Here is a 23963-nt window from a genome sequence, read left to right as displayed (position 1 = left end):
CATTTAATTAAACAAGTCAGACTTGTCAAACAGGTTCTGTAAGGACACAATTCAAATTCCCAAACTATGACTGGAAGGAGTTGGGCTTGAAAGGCCTTTCTTTACAATAAATTTGTAGAGGATGGGTTTGTAATCTAGATTTCAAGGATGGTTTAGACAATCAGGGAAAGAACGGGCTTTGGGCCCAATGGAACAAAATAAAGAGTTGTTTGCAAAAGTAATACTGAGAATTCCTCCTCGAACGAAATCTGAGGATAGTTTATAATAGTATTTCCTTTAGTTTGGATACAAATATTAATTATCATATACTATTGGCCCTTTTTCTTCCTGAAAAAGCCTCCCCTGCTTCGTAGGACTTCCCCTTTCATTTATACTTCTTTTTTCCCTCTTCATCGTCTTCCACCTTATGGTTGTAATGCTGGTTTTGGATACTTGTCCCATCAATCCTTCCCTAAAGCCTGCTGGGGTCAGGGACCAAGTTCCAAACTTCACGCTCAGGTCCCCTCCTTCCATCCATGCAGTCAATATATCAATTACATAGCCTTTAATGCATGGGCGGTGGTAGCAGCTTTACCTTAGATATTCCACCGCCCTTTCTATTGTTCTCCACGTGTACCGTGTATTCCCGTAGCCGTAGGTTTCCTTATAACATATCACGGGGACACTAAAACCTCTCTTCCTATGTCTTCGGCTTAACAATCCGAGGACAAATATACTCCTCGGACATAATTGGTCATTCGTTTATCATATCTTTACTTGACATTTCTTTATGAGATCCCTTAAGATACTCCAAGATCATTTTGATGTCTTCGGTTTAAGGTTTTTAGCCCAAAAGACCTCGTTGGGCCATCCTTGGTAAATTACTGGGCCCAATGCCCCTACAGGTTCTATATGTTGAATATTAACTCAACCAGTTTATTAAACGGGTCAGTCATGTCAACCCAAATATGACACGAACCTATTAAGCCTCACCCATAACTTACTAATTTCATGTCGTGTCGTGTCGGGTTCGCGGGTCGTGTCCAATTTTGCCACCCCTAGTTCTACCCATTAAGGAGAATGGACCGTGTTAGTGAGCCACAATTCTCTCAACATAATTTGAATTTACTCATTTGGAATATAGACTATAGAGAAATCAACGATTGGAGGAGAGAGAAGATAGGAGAGGAACCCAATCAAAACAGTGTCAAAGTCCTTTCTTTACATATAACAAAATAAGAAGTTTGAATCACCAGTAATTTTTTCATTGAAAACATATATTTTTGTCCCTAAAATTTGGTTTAAGTTGGATTATCATCTTTCAAATCATCTATAAATTTCAAAACTATCTTTCATACTTCAGTCTATATACCATTAAGAAATCACAAACAGAATAAAAGGCTGAGATATTAGATAAATTTAATTGTAAACGGACTAAAGAACAAAATTAATATTTTTTTTGAAAATAACAAACTTTGCATTAGTACTTTTTGGCCCTAAGATGAGGGTGAAGGTAGGTTTGAATTAATGAACTTCGCAGTAGGAAACGTGACCCCCATCCAATTGTGTTATCCCTTAGGAGATGAAGGGTATATTTGAGATCCTCTTATTTTCTTGAAATTGAAAACTTTTTGCTAAAAATACTGTAAATAAAAATAAAAATTAGCTGAAATAGTACAGTAAGATCCATGAATAGTAACAAAAAAATACAATGAGGCCTATGAATAGTAGCAGAAAATAAACTGAATAGTAAAATAAGCTGGCTTTTTAATTTAAAGCCAAACGAACACAAAAATGGAACTTAGATTAGACTACATTTCAAAGACAAAATATATACTTTATCCTAATCTTTTTATTCACACCCCTGGGTCCCCTATGATATTTCCCAAAAGAAAAGAAATTAGGTACACATTCTTTCAATGAAAAAAAATTTATACAAACATGATTGAAAGATCTGGGATAATTTTATTAACAAAGTCATGGTACTGAGAACGGACCAAAACAATGGTCTTCTCAGAACCAATGTGATGCAGAAGATGGTGGCAAATACAACACAATCGAACAATCTTCATTTTGATGCATGAGCTTGATGCTAGAAGACAATCTGTCTACTTCAGACTTAAGCAGAATGCAGAAGTGGAGAGTTGTGCCCATCAGTGCTTCTGGGATACTGCATTGACAGGACGGGATCTCTATATGCAGTGACTAACTTCTCATAAAATTCAGTTATGGTAGGATCATTCAGGTTCTCTTTATCTTTCTTTACCAAACACTGCACAAGACAACATTTCAGGTTAGTGCAGGGGGGCATGGAAAGAATGAACAACAAAATGTTAAAGAAATAGCAAAACTTAGGAATTGTGCCTAAATTTTATCCTTAAAGAAAAGTTGAGAATAATAAGGATGAATGTTGCTATATAGCAACATTGACTTGATAATATACTTGTGTATATAGCAACATTGACTTGATAATATACTTGTGTACAAATGCTCCTGTTTTAGCTTTTTATTAACAAAATTTCATCATTCTACAAAATGTGAAGGTTATAAGGTCAATCCCAAGCTCAAGTTCTGCCTGCTTTGCTAACCATATTTTAAGCCATAACTATTTCTGTGAAGGTGACTGCTTTGAAACTAGAATCCAAAACAATAATGTACAAGAGGGGGATGCCAATGTCAGAAACAGCCAAAAAGGATAATAAAATGGTAGCCTCTTGTTATATGTTCTATATGATATTGAGCCAGCTGAAGTGCTCGAGATTTTAACAGGGGTGATGATGGATATATAGGAGGCAATTTCACCAGCATTAAAGAACTCAGAACCCTGTAAAAGTGAAGATCTGGGGACGTACAGAAAGAAATAAACATTCAAGATGGTGGTCAAGGCTAACAAGAGGGAGCATGATGGTAATGTAAATGGACCATATATAACAACTGAAAAGTATTACACATAATTTATAATAAAAACATGATAAACACCAAAAGAGCCTTACAAATCCCTACCAGTCAGCTGGTTCACAGAGCTGTCATACATGTGCCACAAATTATCAGACTGAACCCATTTTCCATTAATCAGATCCTCAGATATCAAGTGTTATTTACACTAGACAAATCTATTAAAGTTGGGAAAGAGATCAATTTCTGGATATTGGGTAAAGTCATGATTGACACCACAATATGGCTTACATTTTGTTGGATCATGGGGATTGATGTAAAAAATCTACAAGCTAATTTCTGTCGATCATTGGTCACTAAAACCTGAAACCTTTAGTAATCCTTTCCAGCAGTCATGGATAGTGCTAGAAAGAAAATTTTAATATTTCTCCATTGTCAGCACTCTGGTTATGATACCTAACCAATATGGTCATTTTCTAATTCATATTTTCCCAAGTTTCATGAGATCTCTCCATTGCATTCAAAAAATTCATAGATTATACATGCTTCCTTTGTTTTGTATTTCTTGATGATGTTGAAAAACTATATGTGAGATTTATTACTTCATTTGGATCTTTATTAAACCCCCTTAAGAAATCTATTTGCAGAACATTGACATTCCATCCTAGGATCATAATAGAATGCCTACCCCTCATAGATTGTATTAAATTACTAATGGTCCGTTTGGATTGAAGGAGAGGGAGGGAGAGTAAAATAGAATAGAGTAGATTTAGCACAAAATTAGCTTATTTTTAACCGACTCTACTCTACTCTCCTTCACTCCCCCTCCTTCCCCCCTCCATCCAAACATGCCATAAGTGTTAATCCAGTAAATGGATCAGTATGCACACCCCCCACCCCCTAAAATAAAAAACTACTATCCAATACTATAAAATTACTGTTGCACAATAAAATGTAATTAAAACATTTCCAGCCCAAGTTTAGCAAATAGCAATTATGCATTATTAGACCAAATACATTGAACTTCAGACCTAGTTAAGCTCCCAAGTGAGTCTCATAGTATTTTCAAGACAAGCGAAGCTGATTCTCATTTGCCATAAACTTGCCGTAATTATGCAGCATCCCATTGGAGAGATGAAAAAGGAAAACTGGAATTCTGTAATATATGCTACTTGGATTAGTACATGTTTGATGTGTATTATTTCTCAGCTTGTCAATTAACTGTTGACTTTAGCTTGCACACCAAAACTAAAGAAAAGAAATATTTGCCGAGTGAACTGTATATTTCTATTTTATTAAGTAAATGGGTGCTGTTTTACATTGGACAAGGATGAATTGTAGGCTCAAAATATTTTTTGACATAACATCCTTAGTTGCTAAGAAAGACACAGGACACCATAAATAACAATAATAATTCCACCAAATCACAAGAAAAATTAATGGACATAGAGGAACATAAGAATTTCCCAACCATCAGATGAGACATGCTATAAAGAGGTACTGATAACAGGGGGTATAAGAGAAAATAAAAATAAAATAAAATAAAGGAAGGATATAGAAATTTGAATATTGTGTAGAACAATAAAATTGAGGAATCAGGAAAATTAATATTATTGGCACACCAAGTACCTCATTAGGATAAGCTTTGAATATGGGTAGAAACCGATTCTGGCAGTACTCATGGAAAAGAAGCGTGAGAATTGGAAGAGGAATAATTAAACTGGAAGCTAAGGGAAGCTTCTTAAGCCCAAATATTCCAATGGCAATAATATGCATCAGAACCAGAGAAAATATTGTTGAATCATGCACTATAGGCCAAAACCTTCCACCGGCTTCATACTTGGGTTCATATACATTCAATAGCTGTGCAAAAATGTCATTATAAATGGTTAAAAGTAGGTACGAAACATTGGAAAATAATAATATATCTCCCTGAACCAAATTTAAAATTTTAATTGATATAACTAGTAGCCCAAACAGTGGTTTGAAGTTTCAAACACTATCAAAGAGTCCTGCTTTGAGATAAAGTTTTGTTTGGATGATAACAGTCCCATACAGGTCCCATACAAATCTCAATAGCTAATTCCAAAAGTTCTTGTCCCCATAGCTAAGAAAAATCCAACAAAGGGGTAACCAACCATCAAAGTCACAGTATTTTTGGCTCATGTACTAGCTAAAAATATATGTGAATTGAGGAAAAAACCATATACAAAACTAAGAATTGTTTTCTGAACCCAAAAAGTGATTAACCCTTTCCTACGGTTTATAATAAGGATTTTTTTTTTTCTCTGACACAATTCTTTTTGTATTTTCCAGACAGACCAAAATATGTTTCATGGAATAACTTTTTGAAACTGATATTGATTTTACTTTTCACTGAGTACACCCCGGTGTACTTGATTTTTTTTCTTGTTAATAAATTTGTTGTTACTTATCAAAAAAAAAAAAAAAACTTCGAAACCAAAATTATTTTGAGTCCTTTGTTCAACTTCTCTCCAATATCAGCTGTTCTCTTGAATATGAACATTATTTATTTAAGTAAGAAAGTATCCATTTATTTTGTTAATGAAGAAACATCATATGACAAACCAAGGGACAAGCACAATCCAAAATGAAAGATCAAGACACCTCAAGTTACATATGCTCATAGTCTCATCATTTGCTTTCAAGTTTTACAATAGACTTAGCTAAAATTTATTAGTTCTAGATATTTAAAGTCAAACAACTCAATTAAAATTAAAAATTAATATAATCAAATTCACATTTCATCCAATATACTGAAAAAAAGAGAATCCAAGTGTTTTTAGCTTGTACATTTGGTTAGACCATACATCCACAGTTGATTTGTGACTTGAATAACTTGATTACAATCTTACATTTGTTTACACCTTTAAGAGCATTGATAAACCAAGTGGGTTAGTGCCTTGAGAGGTACATCCTAAATTTTTTTTTTTTCTGTTCTTTGCATATTGAAATTGAGCCTTGTTTGTCACACAGTTTTTTGTTTTAGTAACTAGGAGAAAGAGATGAGTGAATGATGCTCATAAGTAGAAAAATGAGTTGCAGAAATACAAAGGAAGGCATTCCACTAACCTGGTTGCGGTAGATTATGTATCCCATACAATAGAAAACCAAGAGAAATGGCAGAATCAGTGGAGAGAGGAAGAAGTATGTTATGCCAAGAAGTCCAAAGAAAATCATCTTGGGAATTATACTGTGGTAAGAAATTGATGGAACCTCAAATTCATCATCATCTTTTCCTGAAAAAACCCTTTTGAAAAAATTGCACAGAAGGGGAGTCGATCGAAAGAGTTCTGAGGATATACTTGTCCATCCAGATGTCACAACATATGCAATGAAGAATGATGCCTACATCCAAAGAAAAGAACCCATATCATATTGTCAATCATAGTATTAAGAAATAGTTTCAATAGTCTACACCAACATTAAAGCCACAACATCTAGTTTCCTACAAATAATACAAATACTACTAAGTGCTAACTAATGATAGATTATTTTGATGTTCATCATTTTTCACTTGGAAAACAATAATGAAAGAGCCATTTGTCACCAAAAAATAAAAAAGAAGAAAGATAAATCAATTGCATTCAGCATCTTGATAGTATTTGAGAGTAAAGCTGATCCAAAATCTGTACACCCAGAATAACATTTGATTCACAGAAAACCCCACATTTGTGTATTCTAGAAATTAATAAGAATCTACAACCTTGATTACACAATCATGCATAAAGACATCTAAACTCTGCACAGCAAAATTTTACCCAAAGAACTCAGGATTTTCTAGTATCATGGATGTAATATAATGAGTTTGGTCTTGCGAATCTCTTAAATACAGGCATTACTGAACTTGGCCCAATGCAAATTCCTATGTAGGCATCATGTTCCCTTCCAATCCTAAGTACCATTTTCATTACTATTAAGGATGAGTTACACATTTGGAAAAGGCCCAACCATTGTCCTATGCTGGACCAGCCAGGTGAGAAGGGGTCAGAAAGTTGCAGTCCTAACCCTTTTGGCACAGAGTGACAGCTCTTACCACTCAAACCTGAATATGTGCACTTGAAATTCTTAAAGACACTGCCTTTGCACCAGACAATAATCCCTTATTATTGCATAATTTGGCATTTATGACACAACTTTGAGCAGTTAACACCATCAATAATGATACTGCAACGCAGAGGTCACCTCTATATACGGAGTTTAGCCTTTTATTTATTGACAGAAAAGTTTATATATATTCATAAAAATATTCCAAAGAATTCCAAACTATTGATGGAAATATCTACTCACCTGTGCTGGAACAGCTGCAGCTAGTACACCGGGAATCTTTTGGGGCTCAAGGAAGACACTTACTTGGTAGAGAGCTGTTCCTGATAGTACATTTGCAAAGAAAATATTCCATATAGTAAACCACAATACCTTGATACATGCACTTTTCTCTATCCGACTGTGAGAGATATATCCTTGCATGGAGGAAAAAATTATCATGATAGGTGGCACAAATGATAGGAACGTTGAAAGAATGAGACTGGGAAGATATCCTGTTATCACTTGACTGACAACGGTTCTGCAAACCAACATATTGCACATTCCTGTATCATTAATATTAACAAAATGCATAATTTTGTAAAGAAAAAAAAAATCTATGGCATGCTTTAACTTTGGGAAGAATGAGATTCAATAAATTATGAAGTAAGATTTCCACATACAAACTTAGTATGCCTTGTAGGAAAGGGAACCAGGTCTCCAACTGATCAAGATTTGTAAGACTTTGCACGATTACAACTGGAATAAGAAATAGAATTGTAAGAGCAGCACATGCAGCAAACACCAAGAGAGTGCATATCCATCTTTTTAGGTAAGAAGAAGAGAAGAAAGGCCAGTGAACATCATGAGGTTCAGGAGCTCGTTCAGTGATCCACTCTGTGGGATTTATGCCTTGTTGGATGTGCAAAGCCACGGCAGCACCAAGCCGTGACTTGAATGACACAAAGGCAGCAGAGACTTCCTATTACAGTTGAAAAGCACGATGGAAAAATTAACTGTATCAGATATGATCTTCATATTAATGTTTAAAACCAATTAATATAGAAGTCAAGGATAGAAAGTATGCATGTCAATGCACAAATTCCCAATATTAACATGTAGTGAACAGTGGTAACAACATATATGAGAGCTTGTACATGTTCTAATATATTATTCTATCCACTGCATCAATGCTATATTGATAAATATGTTCACAATCACATGCCTATCATATAAAATATGGAATTCATTCACCCATTGAGGGCTACTAATATTATATACTTTTCCATTTCAAAAATTGTTGGTCATTTTACAAGAATTCCAGCTTTTTTTTAGAATCATCATGATTACTCTCTAGAACTTCGATTTTTTTGAATTCATCATTATATTTCCTTTTGATACTCTTTAACATCTGGAAGGGCTATTTAGTAAATTTATCAACCTTTTTGATATCAAGTATTCAAAATGGGCATCTATAATGTGACATCCAAGAAAGGAAAGATGATCAGCAAAATGCAACAGGGGCAGTAGTCTTTTCTTTTCAACCCAATGGAAAGGCCACTTGGACCCATGTCCAGGTCCTTCTTCCTCAAAATCCCTGATGAAGGCAAAATCCTAGATCCTCAGTACCACAACCGAAAAACTTTTCAGATAAGCTTGCTTTCACCTAATTCTATGCCATAGAACCTCAGAGAAAATCAAGAGACTAAGATATATATGTATGTATATTTTTTATAAGTAAGACTAAGAGTTATATATGATTGCATGCACTTTCATCACCATCTATTTATAAAGAAATCTTTAAGTCAGTTTCTAAGTGTGTGTGTGCATGTTGATAATTTATGACACCCCTATATTTCCCTTTTCTGCAATTGGAGGTTTCTCTTTATCCACAACAGACACTGGCATATGTATAATGTATAGTCCATGCACTTGCACATTGTCCTGTCAAAGTTTGACGCCAGTACCAATATCTGTGTTCTCATTACACTGCTTAGCTTATGCAATTATGCTTGTCACAAGCAAGCACATCATGCAACATTTGCCACCAACACACCCACCCACCCATTGAGCAACATAGAACTCTTTGGATTATATCATTTATGATATCGTTGCTTTTGGAAGAAGAGAAAATATACATTGGGTGTATATATGTGGTTCATATTATAAGCCAACCCATCCCTCTTCCACACCCCCCCCCCCCCCCCACAACAAAAATAAATCAGATCAAATCCAATCTTCAAGAATCAAAAACACAACTTTGGATACTTTGGTGCTAATTATTTTGGTGGCTCTATACATGCTACCATATCTACAATAATATTTTAAGCATATAAACTTGGATAAATTCCTATGAATAGGGTCAAACTGGTTGTCAGTGTTCGGGACAGTCAGGTAGGTGAAATCACTTGAAAAATAGTCCACAGATTCGCAACCATTTTAAACAACTACATTGCAGGCAACTAGAAAGGATACTGGCCAATTACCCAAAACATAAATATTATAAATAAATAAAATAAAGTAAAACAAAACAAAACAGGACTTTACAGGGTAGGTGCTGTTTGGTATTGAGAGTTCCTAGTTTTGTAATTCTTAAGTTTAATCTTACTTATATTATGGTGCCTACAATTAGATAATGGCCAAAAAGAACCCTTAAGTAGCTTCCATACGGAAAACACTGTTCATAACATTATTTTTTTCATTATCAAATCGTCTACTTGGATTATGTATACACACACACACACACACACACACACACAAAAGATGAATAGCATACCTTTCCAGCCAATGAAGATTGTTCCAATCTCACATTATGTTCTACATCTTCCAATTTCTTTTCATAATGATCTAAAAGATCAACTTTTCGTCCAAATATTCCCAAAAACCCATCCCGACCAAACCTCTGTGAAGTATGATTTTTCAGTTTCAATCGGGCAAGCCTTCTGTACAACTTCTCTGCATCACTCTGCAAAGAATAAATGTACGGCTGTTAGAAACCAGAAACTTTTTTTTATATTAAAATGAAAAAGAAGATTAAACAAGAATGGTAAACCCCCCACAGCTGAATAATCTGTTTCAACCCCTATGTCTTTTGACAGCTCAAATACCAATTGAAAAAACCTAGTTTAGGCCCCTCGTTAACTAAGCAGCAGAATTGTTGATTGAATACACAAGTTGATTATGGATTCTAGCACAATAAAATATATTAACCACAAATACCAAAACCAAATCTAAAGCAATAAATATATTTAAAAATAAAATAAAAGAGCACACAAAAATTTGGTAACAAAGTGGAAAACCAATGATGAACTTCTTCAATGAAAAAACCACTTTGGCAATCTAATCCCACAGAAAATCCACTATAAAGGAACAATTACAATAGTCTACACTCACAAAACCTCTGCAGTCCTAGACTCAATGTAACCTCTACAAATGCCCCATCTACCTTCCTGTTGTAGTAATCCCAGAATCTCTAGAGTCCTTCTATGGTGATTGTCTCCATGAACAAAACCTGTCCACATGAACCATAACCTTTGGCATTCCAAGGAACACCTCAAAGATTTGCTACAGTTAACTGACTGGAAAGAATCTGTGTGGTTTAAAAGAAAGGTTTAAGGCACAAAGTACTATCAAGAACACACACTTTGTTATTGCTCTAAGCACAAGGAGTATTTTTCTCTATTTAGGCTTAGGAAGAAGGTTTCAAGATCTGAGGTTTTAGCTTTGGTATAATAGTCTTTCTTCGATTAAAAACTTATGCAACAAGTGGCTTATATGGTTCACAAAATAGAGTAAAAATTGGGCAGGAATCCATTTTCTAGCAAAAATCAGAATGGCAGACCTGAAGATTTCACTCGAGTGAACATCAAGTGAAATACTGGAAAATTTTGTCTTTAATGTTTTGCTCAAGAAATTTTGGTTTTGCTTGAGCGAGATGTGTTTCGCTCATGCAAAATTTCCAGAGCTTGAATTTCTTCTTCAATCAGCATCACAACAAATTCTATGCTAACCCAAACTCAAATACATTGACATACAAGCCTAAATTTTGTCACACATCTAAACCCAAACAAAAAAGAATCATAGTTCAATTATCACTTATCAAGTGTAATAATTGATAAAGAGAACAATCATTCTATACTATCTTTAAATATTTGTACACACACACACACACACATCTAAATATATATTTATATACCTCTGAATTTACAAAAAGAAAAGAGACATAGAGATCATAAATCTTACATTATTTACAAGATTTATAAGAGCATACCTCCTGCATCTCAATACTAAGTCAGAAAATCATTGAGTGTCATTGGAGAAGGCAAGAATTGAAGAATTTAAATATCTTCATAGGATGACACTACCACACCTATTACTAAAATTAAATTCAACTTCTTGATATGCCATGCCTTGTCTCACCTCATCAATCACTTTAGAGCTAATCCTCATTAATAACCCAAAACTATACTTCTTAACATTACCTTTCTTCACTTCTAACAAAGCAAGTACTAATGCATGTTGATCTTGAAATGACGTCATTCTGAAGAGCTAACAAGTCAAAATACAACAACAAAATTGCACCAATACAAGATAACCATTCCACACATTACGAATGGAAACTTGTTTAGGCATTGCTATAGAGGGGGGAGCAGATGTCATTCAAACATAGACATGTCAAAAGATTAACCTATAAATAGTAAGTAAGAAATAAATACCATCGTACAAGATATACTCAGAAAAGTTCCCCTAATAAATTTGAACCACTGTAAAGGCAAACAAAGAAAGTCGATCAGAACTTCACGTGAATGCTTACAATAAGACCTTGAAGTTTACTGGTTCGCCGAACCACAGAATGTGAAAGATAAGTAGAAGGGTGATTCTCTATAAAGAAGCTCTCAACAGTTTCACTGCAGGTACTCCCAGATGGGATAGGAATACCACGTACTAATATTGTAAACTGATGTGGCTGAGGTCTGGATGAGTAAAAGTAAGCAATTCTTTTTGATGAAATATAATTGTACTCCTGCAGATCATAAAGTCATCAAGTTGAGATTTCTCAATTCTTTTTTTAATCTTTAAATGAACCAGGAAATATAATGGCATTGCCAAGAAAATTCAAATTAAATATCACTTACATAATAAAGAAGATAGCAGACAACTCCAGTGAAAACATATGCAGCACAAAAGTGAATCCATAACCTAGAGAAAGGTCAAAACTAGTAATCAGGATTTCCTCATCATAGTTTTGCTAAATGGTTACTTAAAATTATAATAAATTCATATAAACTTGGAAGCAATTATTTCCAATACAAACTCTATGACTAGACATTTCTACAAACGATTACAAAACTGAAATAGGAAAGTTCCAAATGGAAAGTTAATAAAGAAGAGAAGCCAGTGAAGAAACTAAGAGTATTCGCCACTAAGAATACAAGACATATATTCAATTAATTAATAGTCACCAACAAAAGAAATGTGGACCTCCAACAAAGTTCAAACCATACAACTACTACTACAACAACAACAACAACAACAACAAAGTTCAAGCCATATGACTGAAAATTCTATCAGCAGTACCCCTATATTCAAGTTGGATCCAGTATTAGGAAGTACATCTATAACAGACTAGCAGGGTTCCAACCCAAACAAATTAACCCATTTTCTTGCTTGCATAGTTTATTTATTTATTATGATAGGTAATTATGATAGGCATAATTTATCTAGGTTACAAATATTTTCCTAGTGATATTGTTTTCTACTCAGAATCAAGGAACAGGAATGAACTGAAATGACTAGTGAATTACCTTTGTAGTGTGCAAATTACTCACAAAATCAGTTATACACATTCACAGTGATACTAAGACACTCAATTTATTATACTTGAGGCATAAACTTTTTCTCTCTCAGAAGCACAGTTTAGATTGAATTTTCGTAGCTCAGGAAAGGGAGATATAATATATTTCTCAGCTTTTCACTTTTATCCTAGCTTAAACACCGCCTCCTTGACTATAAGTAAGCACAAAGAGAGGGAAAAAACCATCAACTCTATTGTTGTTATGAATGGTAAAAAAAAGATATCTTGAACACTCTTATCGCTACATTCTTGACTTTTACATATCTACACTGGTGTAAAAATTCTGGAGCAGATAGAATTGAAAGCATCTAAAGAGGAAAACAGCACATCCAGAATAATATTGGGAAATATGATGCAGTGATATACATGGCATCATTAGAAACAGGAAAAATGAGTAACAACTAGACAATATATTCTTTCACCAGCTCATGTCATATTTCTCCTTAGTTACCACAATCTTTATCTTCACTATCAAGAAATACATTATTTTCATCTGGCCAGCTGATAGTCACCTGTTTGAGCCATCATTGACATTTGAAATACTGAAAGAGTCCAAAGACTTCTTTGACAAATCAGAAGAATCTTCACTTAGCTGAGTTCCGACATAATTAATTGGAAGAAGAATGAAGACCCCAAGAACTCCAGCAACAGAAAAAACTTTCAAACTACATGAAACAAAAAGATAATGATCAGTTGAAGATAATCTAGATGAAGATCTGTAATAACAAGTCACATGGCTAACCACTGTGCTAGTGCTAGTAAAAATAATTGAATGGGATGCATGTAATAGGGGAGCAAATGACTGCATTAGAACCAAGGTGTCTAGCACAACAAAATTAAAATTAACATAGTATCATGTTATCAACAAATGGAAGAAAAGAAGGATAGTAGAAAAATCCACCCCTAAGCAAGATGAATAGAGTACAATATTTGTTAAGAAGAAGCTAATAGTTCATCAACATCAGAAGAGAAACCCAATAACTAAGACCTAAATTGGTTGTTGAAATAAGAGTACAATAGCATAATGAATAATCCCTTTTTTGTGATTTGTAATAGGTTTTTTTTTTTTTTTTCCTTTTAAGTCAATATTAGGAAACACAATTAAGGATTTCTCTTCCCCCTCCAAACTTAGCCCCAAGGCATTCAAGTCCTATCATCAAAAAGATACTAGGAAGGTCACCATTGAGTAATGCACCAGGCATATTTCTAGTCAGGTGAAGCCAATGAGTTCCTTGACTATGCAATTTAGGACAACCACAGGTGAATGACTAAGTTGTAGAATTTCCACACTCATATATTGGCAGGACAAGCAACAATTTACTCAACCTTTCCAATCAAGTCACCTGACAGGGATTCAAACAGACAATGTAAAATATAATAGCAGAGAACTGGCCCTAATAATATTTGCCCATTATCCTATTATCAATTTCTGTAAAATTTGCTGTAAATTTCGCAAAAGATGAGAGAGAAAGTAAACAAGGGCTCGCCTTAGGCCTGCAGGTGCTGCAATCGTGTCATAATCAGCCACAGCCATATATGTCTCATAGTGAGGGTCACAGCTGACTATCATTGTGATAATATTTTCCATCTTATCTTAATAAGTGCATGTTAAGATGTTCACACTTCTATTCTACTTAGCACTTTAATAAGTACACTTTAAAATGAGGAATTGGCACAAGAATCAGCCATAATCTATCACACCTAATAAACTATCACTTATCCCAAAAGCTTAAACTAATAGTCATCATTCTAACACATACCCTCATATGTGGACCTAAATTTCCCCCAATAAATGGGGCCCAAAATGTGGAATATTTAAATTTTAAATGGGAGGTAGAGTGGAGATAGTGTTTGAACTCAAGATCACCTACTCTGATACCATGACGACCTACCTCAATTCCCAAAATTCCAAGCTGATAGGAAATAGTGAATTTAATCATTTAACCATTATTCTAACAAAACCAAAGAGAATTGGGATGGAGAATGGCAATATGAACATAACAAGGCTGCAGTCAATAAGTTTGTGTTGGCAACATTGGTGGTGTTAGGAGCAAAGGCAGCATGGGGGAGGTCAAGGTGGAAATGGTTTGGTACCGATTGAGAGGGTGAAAATGTCAGAGTCAACAAAAACGGAAATCCTAATTAATACCATCTAAGATCTCTGAGTCCAGCTAAATCTAAATGACAAGACTAGTAATTTTTCTGCTCCAAGGCTTTTAAAGTCTCTAGGAATTTAATAACATTGTGCAAATATGAAATATGCATGCATGCATTGACAAAACAGCTCAATCTCATCTAAGAGACTTCATTACCTTTTAAATGCCAACCCCTAGTATGCAATAAAATGGCATCTTTCAAGTTGGTAGCATAAAAAATATCTCAGTTACCTGAAGGTAATAATGCGCATAAACACCACAGCATCAAAGCCCACTATTGACAAGAGTTCATCTTCAGAGGGCTGCCACGCCTTTTTGACCCAACCAGCAGTTGGTAACAGACTTTCCAAGTTGAAACGACCTCTTTGTTGTGCTTTTCCTTCGGCAACCAAGCGCGGTGCGTAGACATTGACGTTACCTGGTTGCTTCCTCAATATTGAGTACAGAGTGAAAAACAAAAAACAAAGGGCAAGATTGATTCCAACAGAAGTTAAAAGAGCTGAAAGAATCATTACTCCAAAAGGGACCCTGAAATTTCTATATCAACTCCTCAAACCCAGTTGTTAAACAGCATGCAAGGGCACCCAATTAGAATCCCCTAAGACCAAAAACTGCAAAAGATTAAGCAGATTGCATTAGAACATTATAAAGAGTGACAACTTGCATAGTTGCATATAAATTTTCTTGTTTTCTCTGGGCTTCAAGTGTTGTTTTGACTACCAAAAAAAAAAAAACCAAGCACTTGGAGGGTACAATGAAATACAGCCTACAAATTAATTGAGAAGAAGAATCAATTCGAGGTTCAGACTAGTGCTTAGTGCTTCAGAGGATTGGTAAAACATTAAGGGAAACAAGTTACCAAATCTTTTTTGAAAAGTAAAATAAAATTAACAAGTTGCCAAATCTTTCTCCAAAATCAATTAAAATAAATATATACTCCTTTAAATTGTTTACTTCATCATTTTTGTCAGCTTTGTGTATCATCATTTACAGAATTCTGACCATTTGGGGTCATACAATTGTGGGTACGGATAACTTCACTTCAAACCCATTTTAATCAACAACCCGTAACAAGCTATAAACTTCACAAAAGAAAGCAAACAAAGTCAGCATATCATGGCACTTGAAATTTTTTGCAAACACTGACTTAAACCATCAACATAAATCAATCACTCCAAGACTAAATTTGACCTCATTAATTTTCCATTACCCGGCCACAAGCAATAACAGCCATTCCATAAAAACAACAAACAATGTAATAAAAATTAGACCATCAACATAAATTACTCCGAATACAAAGGAATTTTCAGCTACCAAAACTTGACCTCATTAATTTCCATTACCACTAGCCGTAACAGCCATTTCCCCTCACAAAACTACAATCTTTAAGTAAAACACAGTGTACCAACTCAATTTTCATGGACACCCCAGATAAATAAATAAATAAACAACGAAATAAAACACAAATGTCAGACTTGCGTACAATAATATATCACATCAAATACAAACGTTGTACCTGATCTAGCAAAGAACAAACAATACCGCAATGACACTTTGTTTTCAACTGGGTAAGGCATTAAAAAGAGTGAGACAGGCATCAAAGCTGGCTAAAAGACTTATTAAACAAACAGTGTGAAAGTGAACAAACCCAGGTGTAGAACAAGCAAAAAAAGGTGGTCAGGTTGCTTTTCGTTCCAAACGAGGAAGAAAGGAATGTGATCCCCAACGTAAACCGACTTGCATATGCCAAATTGCCGACATTGCCATCATGTCTGATGTCTCAGTCCTAAAATGGATATTAATAGATATTAGATAGATTCCACGTACTATTTTACTTTATTTATGGTACTATTATTTAAGGGTTCTTTTTGTTTGAATTTTTTATTTTTAGTTCAAAAATATCACTCTTATTTTTAAGTATAGTCAAAATTAAAGAATAATTTAATAAAAATATAACTTTAACTCTCATTAAAATATTGTTTAAAAAATAGAACTACTTTCTTGTTAATTTTTAAATTACTTTATTCACCTATATATTAGATTTACAAAATAAAAATTATATATATAAAATAAAAATACAAAGTTTTTTTTGCTAAAAAAAACTCATTTCGCTTTACGTGTGTGACGAGACTAGTTAATTTTTAATTAGGATATTCACATTTTTTTTTTTTTGCCCATTATCAACCGTTAAAAACGTTAATGAGTTGATTACCAAAAAGAAAGAAAAAAAAATTAATGAGTGTTTTTTTTATTTTAAATTTAGTATAAGCTGAGTTTGAACCAAAGTTTCTTGTTGGAAAATTAAAAATTTTACTAGTTGAGTTAATACATAATTTTATATTTTGAGCATATATATTTTCTCTCTTATAATAAGCACGTGACGAAATATTGAGAGGTAAAGATACATATACTTGAAGCATAAAAATATCTTTTCCAACTTGATGGGTTATTTTAATTTTTATTTAAACTCATGAAAATACAATTACACGTTTTTTTAAAGACTTGTTAAAGTTAAAGTTGTGAGTGGTGGATATCTTTTTGACAACATGTTAAATTGTTAATGTAGTAAATTGTGATTACCATTGAGAAAAAATATTTGTGACGAGTACATACCATTCTTACATGCGTCCATATCAACATCAATTTTATTGTGCAACAATCATACCTCATCATCTTTGCATGATTAGAAAAATGAGTTATATTAGATTTATTGGGATAATAAAAGTGGGAATATGATAAATTATTTTAAATTGTTATAAAAACACTTACAAATTAATGTGATAGTAAATATAATTAGTGTCACATTGACGTGAACTATATACTCAATTTTTGAATTTTTTTTAAATTTCTTTTGTGTTTAAAAATAAAAAAAATGTTATTTTCATAATATTTTTACAAAAAATCATAAATAGTAAGTTGTTATTAACCGTTATAGGTGGAAAAAAATTTAAGTTATGAGTATAAATTAAAACCAATAATAATTTACAATTTATAATTTATTACGAAAATATTATAAAAATATTGTAAATATAATACTTCTCTCAAAATAATGTATTAATATATCTATTTGTAAAGTGACAGTTCATGGTTCATAATTTATCCTTTCATCAAGTCGCGAAAACAAAGAAGATAAGGAAAAGCTTTGTGTGAATTTAGCAAATAAGGGCCTTGGATAGGACACGACAACAATAGTAGATCAGATGAGCTTTATTTCCGGATAAACATGTGGCTTTGTTTGAATAAGCAATGGTTAGACTTTGTTTGGATCTTTGCGAACAATGAATAGCAATTAATAAAGTAAGAGAAAACCATTACAGTTTTCCTTTGGAAACTACGAGGAATTTTCTTACTAATAAAGTAGTTATAGGTAAGAGAAAACCATTACAGTTTTCCTTTTTTTTATAATTTTCTTTTTTAAAAGACATCATTATGATATGCAGAATATAAACTTAAGTTCTCGTTATCAGAATTATTCTTTGAATTGTACTAAGTTACTACTATTTTTTATCACACACGATGAAATATATATATATATATATATATATATATATATATATATATATATTAGAATACGTTCGGACAATAAAAATATATTTGAGATTCTATGGAACATGGTTGTCCCTCAAAGCAAGAAATTATTTCAAACATTCCTAATTTTTCAGGTTATGAACAAGAAATAGAATCAATGGTCAATGCTTTTCTCTAAATTTGAATTCGATATTTATATGTTTACTCTTTGAATTTAGCATCTGTTGTCATTCATGCAGCTTAACCTTCGATCAGGGCCGGCCCAACAAAATTTGGGGCCTAAGGCGGAAATTTTATATGAGGCCTTTTTATGTAAACATTAATTAAATAAATATATATAATACAAATTAAATTAAGACTAATTTGATGTAAATACAGAAATTGATGAATAATAATAATTAAACTAAGGTTAATTTCATACAGAGGATTGAATATCATAGTTGAACCATAAATTTAAACAAAAAGAACTAGAAAAAATATTATTTTAAAAAAAAAGAAACTTACTATAACTTGGATATATAACTATGCATAGTTAAGTACAATTTTAACCTAAATTTTAATTTATATATTCTTTTTAAGAGAAAGAGATAGATAAATATTATTTGGTGCGTGGCTTTGTAGGATATTAGTTTACAAAAATTAAGATCTCAAACCATTAGAGGAGATTAGTCATCATTGATGCTCTATCACATTTGCAGCATTTTTTTTGAAACATTTTAGGGTTTCAATTGGTTTTAATTTCTATTGGTCTCCTATTTTGGAAGCCTTGTTAGAAATGAAAAAGAAAAATACTAAAGATACTGCAAAATGTTCACAATATAATGTGATAATGACTGTAATTGATAAAATTCAACAACTTAATTTATTTGTGTTTGAATTAATTTTTTATGTGATTGGTGACATGTTAGCTAAATTTAAACTTAAACCCATAGTAAAATTTGTAGTATCTTTAATATCACTTAAAAAAAAGTACTAATTATTTAAAAAATGTTATATTTTTATAAAATTTTGGGTCCTTCACAAATGAAAATGGGCCTTTTTTTAGTAGGGAATTTTTTTTTTGGTTGTGGGGCCTTAGGCCTAGGCCTAAGTTGCCTAGGCCTTGAGCCGGCACTGCCTTCGATCTTTTGAATGACCTTATTTCTTCATTTTTTTTTACTCCAAAATTAACACGAAAGGAAATATACTACAAAGGTACCCAGGGATGGTGACAATGCTCCAAAAACATAATATAGCATTTTGGATTTTGAAGAATTTTCATGATTAGGATGATCTAAGTCAATTGTGTTTATATGGCTTCATAATGTGACAAACTTAAGGGTTACATTATTGAACTGAAATGTTAATAGCTATATTTTAAAAGTGAATTAGTAATAAATTAGCTCTAAATATAATTTCAAGGATAGAATTTCATAAAAATATTTGCATATCTAGATTCTTTGAAAAATTGAGTGAGAATTTATATAGTTTTAAAATGAGTTGTAAAAACAAAAGAATTTGAAAAGAAAATTTTCGAGAATTTCTAACAAAGCCGGCTCACTGATCTAATAGACCACATGTTTGGAGAGAGTGCAACTCACTACTCAATGCTCACCCATTGGCCTAAATAGGTTTGGAAAAGAAGTCCATTATGATCCATTCGTCCATGAGCAAGACACATAGACCCTACCTAGGGCCAAAAGTCAATTAGATATATAGTTCTTAAAATCTTAGAAATTTTAAGAGATAATTTTTTTTAGGTACTTTCAAAATTATATTATAAGATGAAGTTGTAAAGTGTGAAATTCTCAACCAATCTTAAATCTCCACATCATGGCATCAAGACCACAATTTACATCCAAAAGGTTAATCATAAAATGCCACATGCTATTTAGTGGTTCTATTATTATTTAGAGACTAACAAATTTTTTTAATTAATACTGTGAGGATAGGAAGACCAAGTAAGTGTATTGGGCTGTGAGTCGTGCCTGAGGATAGACAAAAGATCGAGGATGATCAAAGGGTTTATTAAGTTTGTGTCAAGGGGCTAAGGATAAAGGAAAAGAATAACAGATTAGCTGTGGTTCCCGAAGAGTTGAGCCATCTCGGGAGAGCTTTAGGGAAGGTAACCATTTTGGGAAAGATAAACTTCAAGGAAGGTAACAGAGCTAAGTCAACAATAAAAGAAGAAATATATGGGAAAAAGACTATCACCATCACATTAAATGCACTGCACCAAATGAACTGGCCAAATTTACATAAAAATGACACCTAAACAGTGTCATCTCAGCTCACAACTACTCACAAAGCTTCCAGGAGATCTTGATGAGACAAGCATCTAAGGGATTACCTTCGAAATTAACAGGTGAAAAGCTGGGATGGAGGGGTGAAGGACTATATAAGGGAAAGGCCACCGTAAAAAATGGGGCATTTAATCTAAGAAGGAAAAAAAAAGAAAAGAAAAAAGAACACATTGTATTTAGTTAAACTTTATTTAATACAACAACATATCATCATCAGACACAACTGAGTAGCGATATTTCTATCAATTTGTACTTTTAATCTTTTTGGCTCAAACCCTATCAACTATGACCCATATTTAACTTGTTGAGTTGTTCCCGTGAAAGACTCATTCTCTTACAAATATATTGTTTTGGGCTTATTGGGCTATCATTCATTGTTCGTGGTGGGCTGAAGTACAAATCTAGTCCTTACAAATACATAATTTAAGTCTTACCATAGTTCTAGAAAAAACAATGTACTCTCTCAAATGAGGTGTTTTGAAGGGAGAAGTTTAAATCATCTGAAATATGCATAAATTGGATTAATTGCTAAATCATAGGCTGATCTTCAAGTATTATAATGTTGCAATTTTTGTGATTTTTCATTTTTGTCGGCCTATTGGAGGCAAATAGCCTATTCTCTTAGCTAGTGCTCAAGTATATTGGTATATTTACTTAATACTAGGAGTGGCAATTCGTGTTCGTGTGTCGGATTCATGTCGTGTCGACTCATGAGTATTTGAATATATAGGTCAACCCTAACCCGACATGTTTATTAAACGGGTCAGGATTCCTTAACCCTAACACAACCCATTTATTAAACGAGTTAGTCGTGTCAACCTGTGTTGATAGTCATTTTTGGCAAAAAAGCCCAATAGCAGGAAGAAACCCAACAAAATGGGTAGAAAAGAGTTAGTAAATTGGAGAAAAAACTATTAAGCCTGAATGGCAGGAATAATGGATCAAAGGCCTAAAAAAATAGTAAATGGGTTTTAAAGGAGGCAAGGGGCCTAAAGGAGCCCAGAGAAAGAAGTAGTAAACCCATGGGTATTATACAAAATGGAAAGAATGGGTCAAAGAAGGCACGAGGTAATGAAGCAAGTGAGCAAGGGGTTGATGGAAAAGCTCATAAACCCCAAAAGTAAAGGATATGGTAATTAGGTTGGGGAAACCCAAAAGAGTTAGCAAAAACCCATGGGAATGCAAAATTAGAATGGGCCAAGGATGCCCAAGGAAAATAAATGGGCCAAGGAAGCTTGTAAGCAATAGAATGGGTCGAGAGGGCCCGAAATAGTATGAATGCAGGCTCAATGACAAACGGGGTCGCTATAATTTAGTAGCATACAGCAGGCCCAAAAGAAGCCCAGCAAGCACAGATCAAATAACACCATAGCAGGAATAACAGAATTGCATGGCAGGAATGCTAACAAATCCACGGAAGAAACAAGGAGTGAGTTAAGAAGAGAAAAACCCACAATCAAGCAAGGCCTAGCCCTTGAAGGAAGTAAGCCATAAAGAATGAAGGCTCAGAAATTAGTTCACGCCGCAAGAGGTCAAGAATGAGCGGCAGAACGCACAGACGAGCATCTAGGTCATGGCAAACGCAAGAACAGCAGGCAAGCTTTGGACACACACGGAAGTGGAGCACGCACATGGCTCAGGCACCACCAACCTGTACCCAACTAGGGCTGCAAACGAACCAAGCCGATTGTGAATAACTCGGGCTCGGCTCGATAAAAAACTCGTTCATGTTTGTTTGTTTGTTTATAAATAAGCCAAGCTTGAGCCTTAGTTTTCGGCTTGTTTGATAAACAAGCCAAGCCTAAGCAAAAAAATTTGCTTGTGAGCAAGCTCGTGAACAATTGGGCTCGATACAACACAAGCCAAGCTTAAGCTCGTATATAGCTTGATAAAAGACTTGATATATATTTGCTAAACAAACTAAATATTTTTACATTACATATTTTAGTAATAAAATTTCCCACATGAGACCACTTTTCAGTACCCATTACTTTAAGTTTTTTTCTTTCTATTTTTTTATAAACATTTTTAGCAAAAATAAATAAATAAATAAAAAAGACTGGATGCTTTTTCTAGACTTTTCAGTTTCCACTTCTACTCTTCTAGAGTTCTCTAGTACCATACTACTTCGTGCATACAGCTAGACTTCACTTCTACTCTTCTAGAGTTCTCTAGTACAATTAGTACAATAGTACTTCGTGCATACAGCTGGACTTCACAATCTTAGCCCTTAGGTGTCCATTTGTTGTCATTTTACTAGTTTAGTCATTTTCTAAGTAAAGTAAATAAAAGCAATGCTATCCTTTCCATCTAAGTTCTTTCTACTAGTTAGTGTACTAGTTTAGTTTCGGTCTTTCCATCAAAAAAAAAAAAAACCCAAGTCAGTTTACTAGTTTAGTTTCTTCTTTGAGTTCTCTCTACTGAAACTATCATTGAACAAAAAAAACCCAATTTAGTTTCATTCAAACTGAAATTCTCGGTTGTCACTCAATGAGTCCATGTCTATCCTATGCAGTCTACAGCCTAAAATTCTTAGGCTCTCTTGGGAAGATCGAAGCTTCTTTGGGAAGCTTCAATCTTTCTCTCTTTTATCATCAGTTTCTTTCTTTTCCCCAAATTCTCAATGTTGGAATTGATCAGCTCTCTCTCTCTTGAGGCCAAGAAATTCCTCCAAATCTTACCGAATCACCATGTAATTTAAGGGTTCTAGTGGGTGTGCAAAGAGCTCCAACAACAGCTCTAGATCCGGTTCACTACCATCTTCGCTCTCTACCTCCATCCTCCAAGACGTTTATAGCCTTCTCTAACCATAGGTAAATTTTCATGTTTAAAAATTTTCTATATATTTTTATAGTTGTTTGCACTGTAGTTTGTTTGATATTGTAAAATCCTTTTGATTTCCAAGTTATGGTTGTTTATGAAATTTCTATATAACTTAGAAAAATCTTGTTGGTTGAATTCGTTTGATAATAACTTAACTTTGTAATTAGTGGATTGTGGTTGTGGTGTCTGGTATGTAGTTTGGAATGGGTCTGTGCTTTTCTTTTCCTGAGGTGCAGAGTCCTCTGTGGTTAGCTACTAAAAATGTTATAGTTTCTTTGTACTTAGTTTTGTTTTGTGTTATGTGCTATGTGTTTTTGGATATCAAATTTGATTTTTTGTTTATTCATATATGTTTTAGAATGTTAATTTATTTAGATTTGTGAAGTAGAGAGTCAACAA

The 23963-nt window shown here is 33.6% G+C and overlaps 1 protein-coding gene across 3 annotated transcripts; it reads right to left on the bottom strand.

The window, feature by feature from the left end:
* Positions 1-1704: 1704 nt before the first annotated feature.
* Positions 1705-16752, bottom strand: LOC142617083 (hyperosmolality-gated Ca2+ permeable channel 2.3). 3 transcript variants are annotated; one of them, XM_075789794.1, is made up of 12 exons: positions 16580-16686; positions 16448-16495; positions 15163-15542; positions 13288-13440; positions 12057-12120; positions 11735-11944; positions 9698-9886; positions 7605-7903; positions 7186-7462; positions 5968-6243; positions 4504-4737; positions 1705-2251 (listed from the first exon to the last, which is right to left on the bottom strand). In XM_075789794.1, exons 3-12 carry the CDS (start codon positions 15441-15443, stop codon positions 2099-2101), a joined length of 2136 nt encoding a protein of 711 aa, XP_075645909.1. In that variant the 5' UTR covers positions 15444-15542; positions 16448-16495; positions 16580-16686; the 3' UTR covers positions 1705-2098. The 3 variants fall into 3 exon arrangements, with proteins under 3 accessions (XP_075645909.1, XP_075645896.1, XP_075645902.1); XM_075789781.1 differs by having other exon boundaries at positions 16448-16752; XM_075789787.1 differs by lacking the exon at positions 16448-16495 and having other exon boundaries at positions 16580-16718.
* Positions 16753-23963: the final 7211 nt, after the last annotated feature.

The sequence above is a fragment of the Castanea sativa genome, chromosome 1 (assembly GCF_040712315.1).
Source record: "Castanea sativa cultivar Marrone di Chiusa Pesio chromosome 1, ASM4071231v1".
Taxonomy (NCBI): domain Eukaryota; kingdom Viridiplantae; phylum Streptophyta; class Magnoliopsida; order Fagales; family Fagaceae; genus Castanea; species Castanea sativa.
This window is presented reverse-complemented; position numbering and strand designations above follow the sequence as displayed.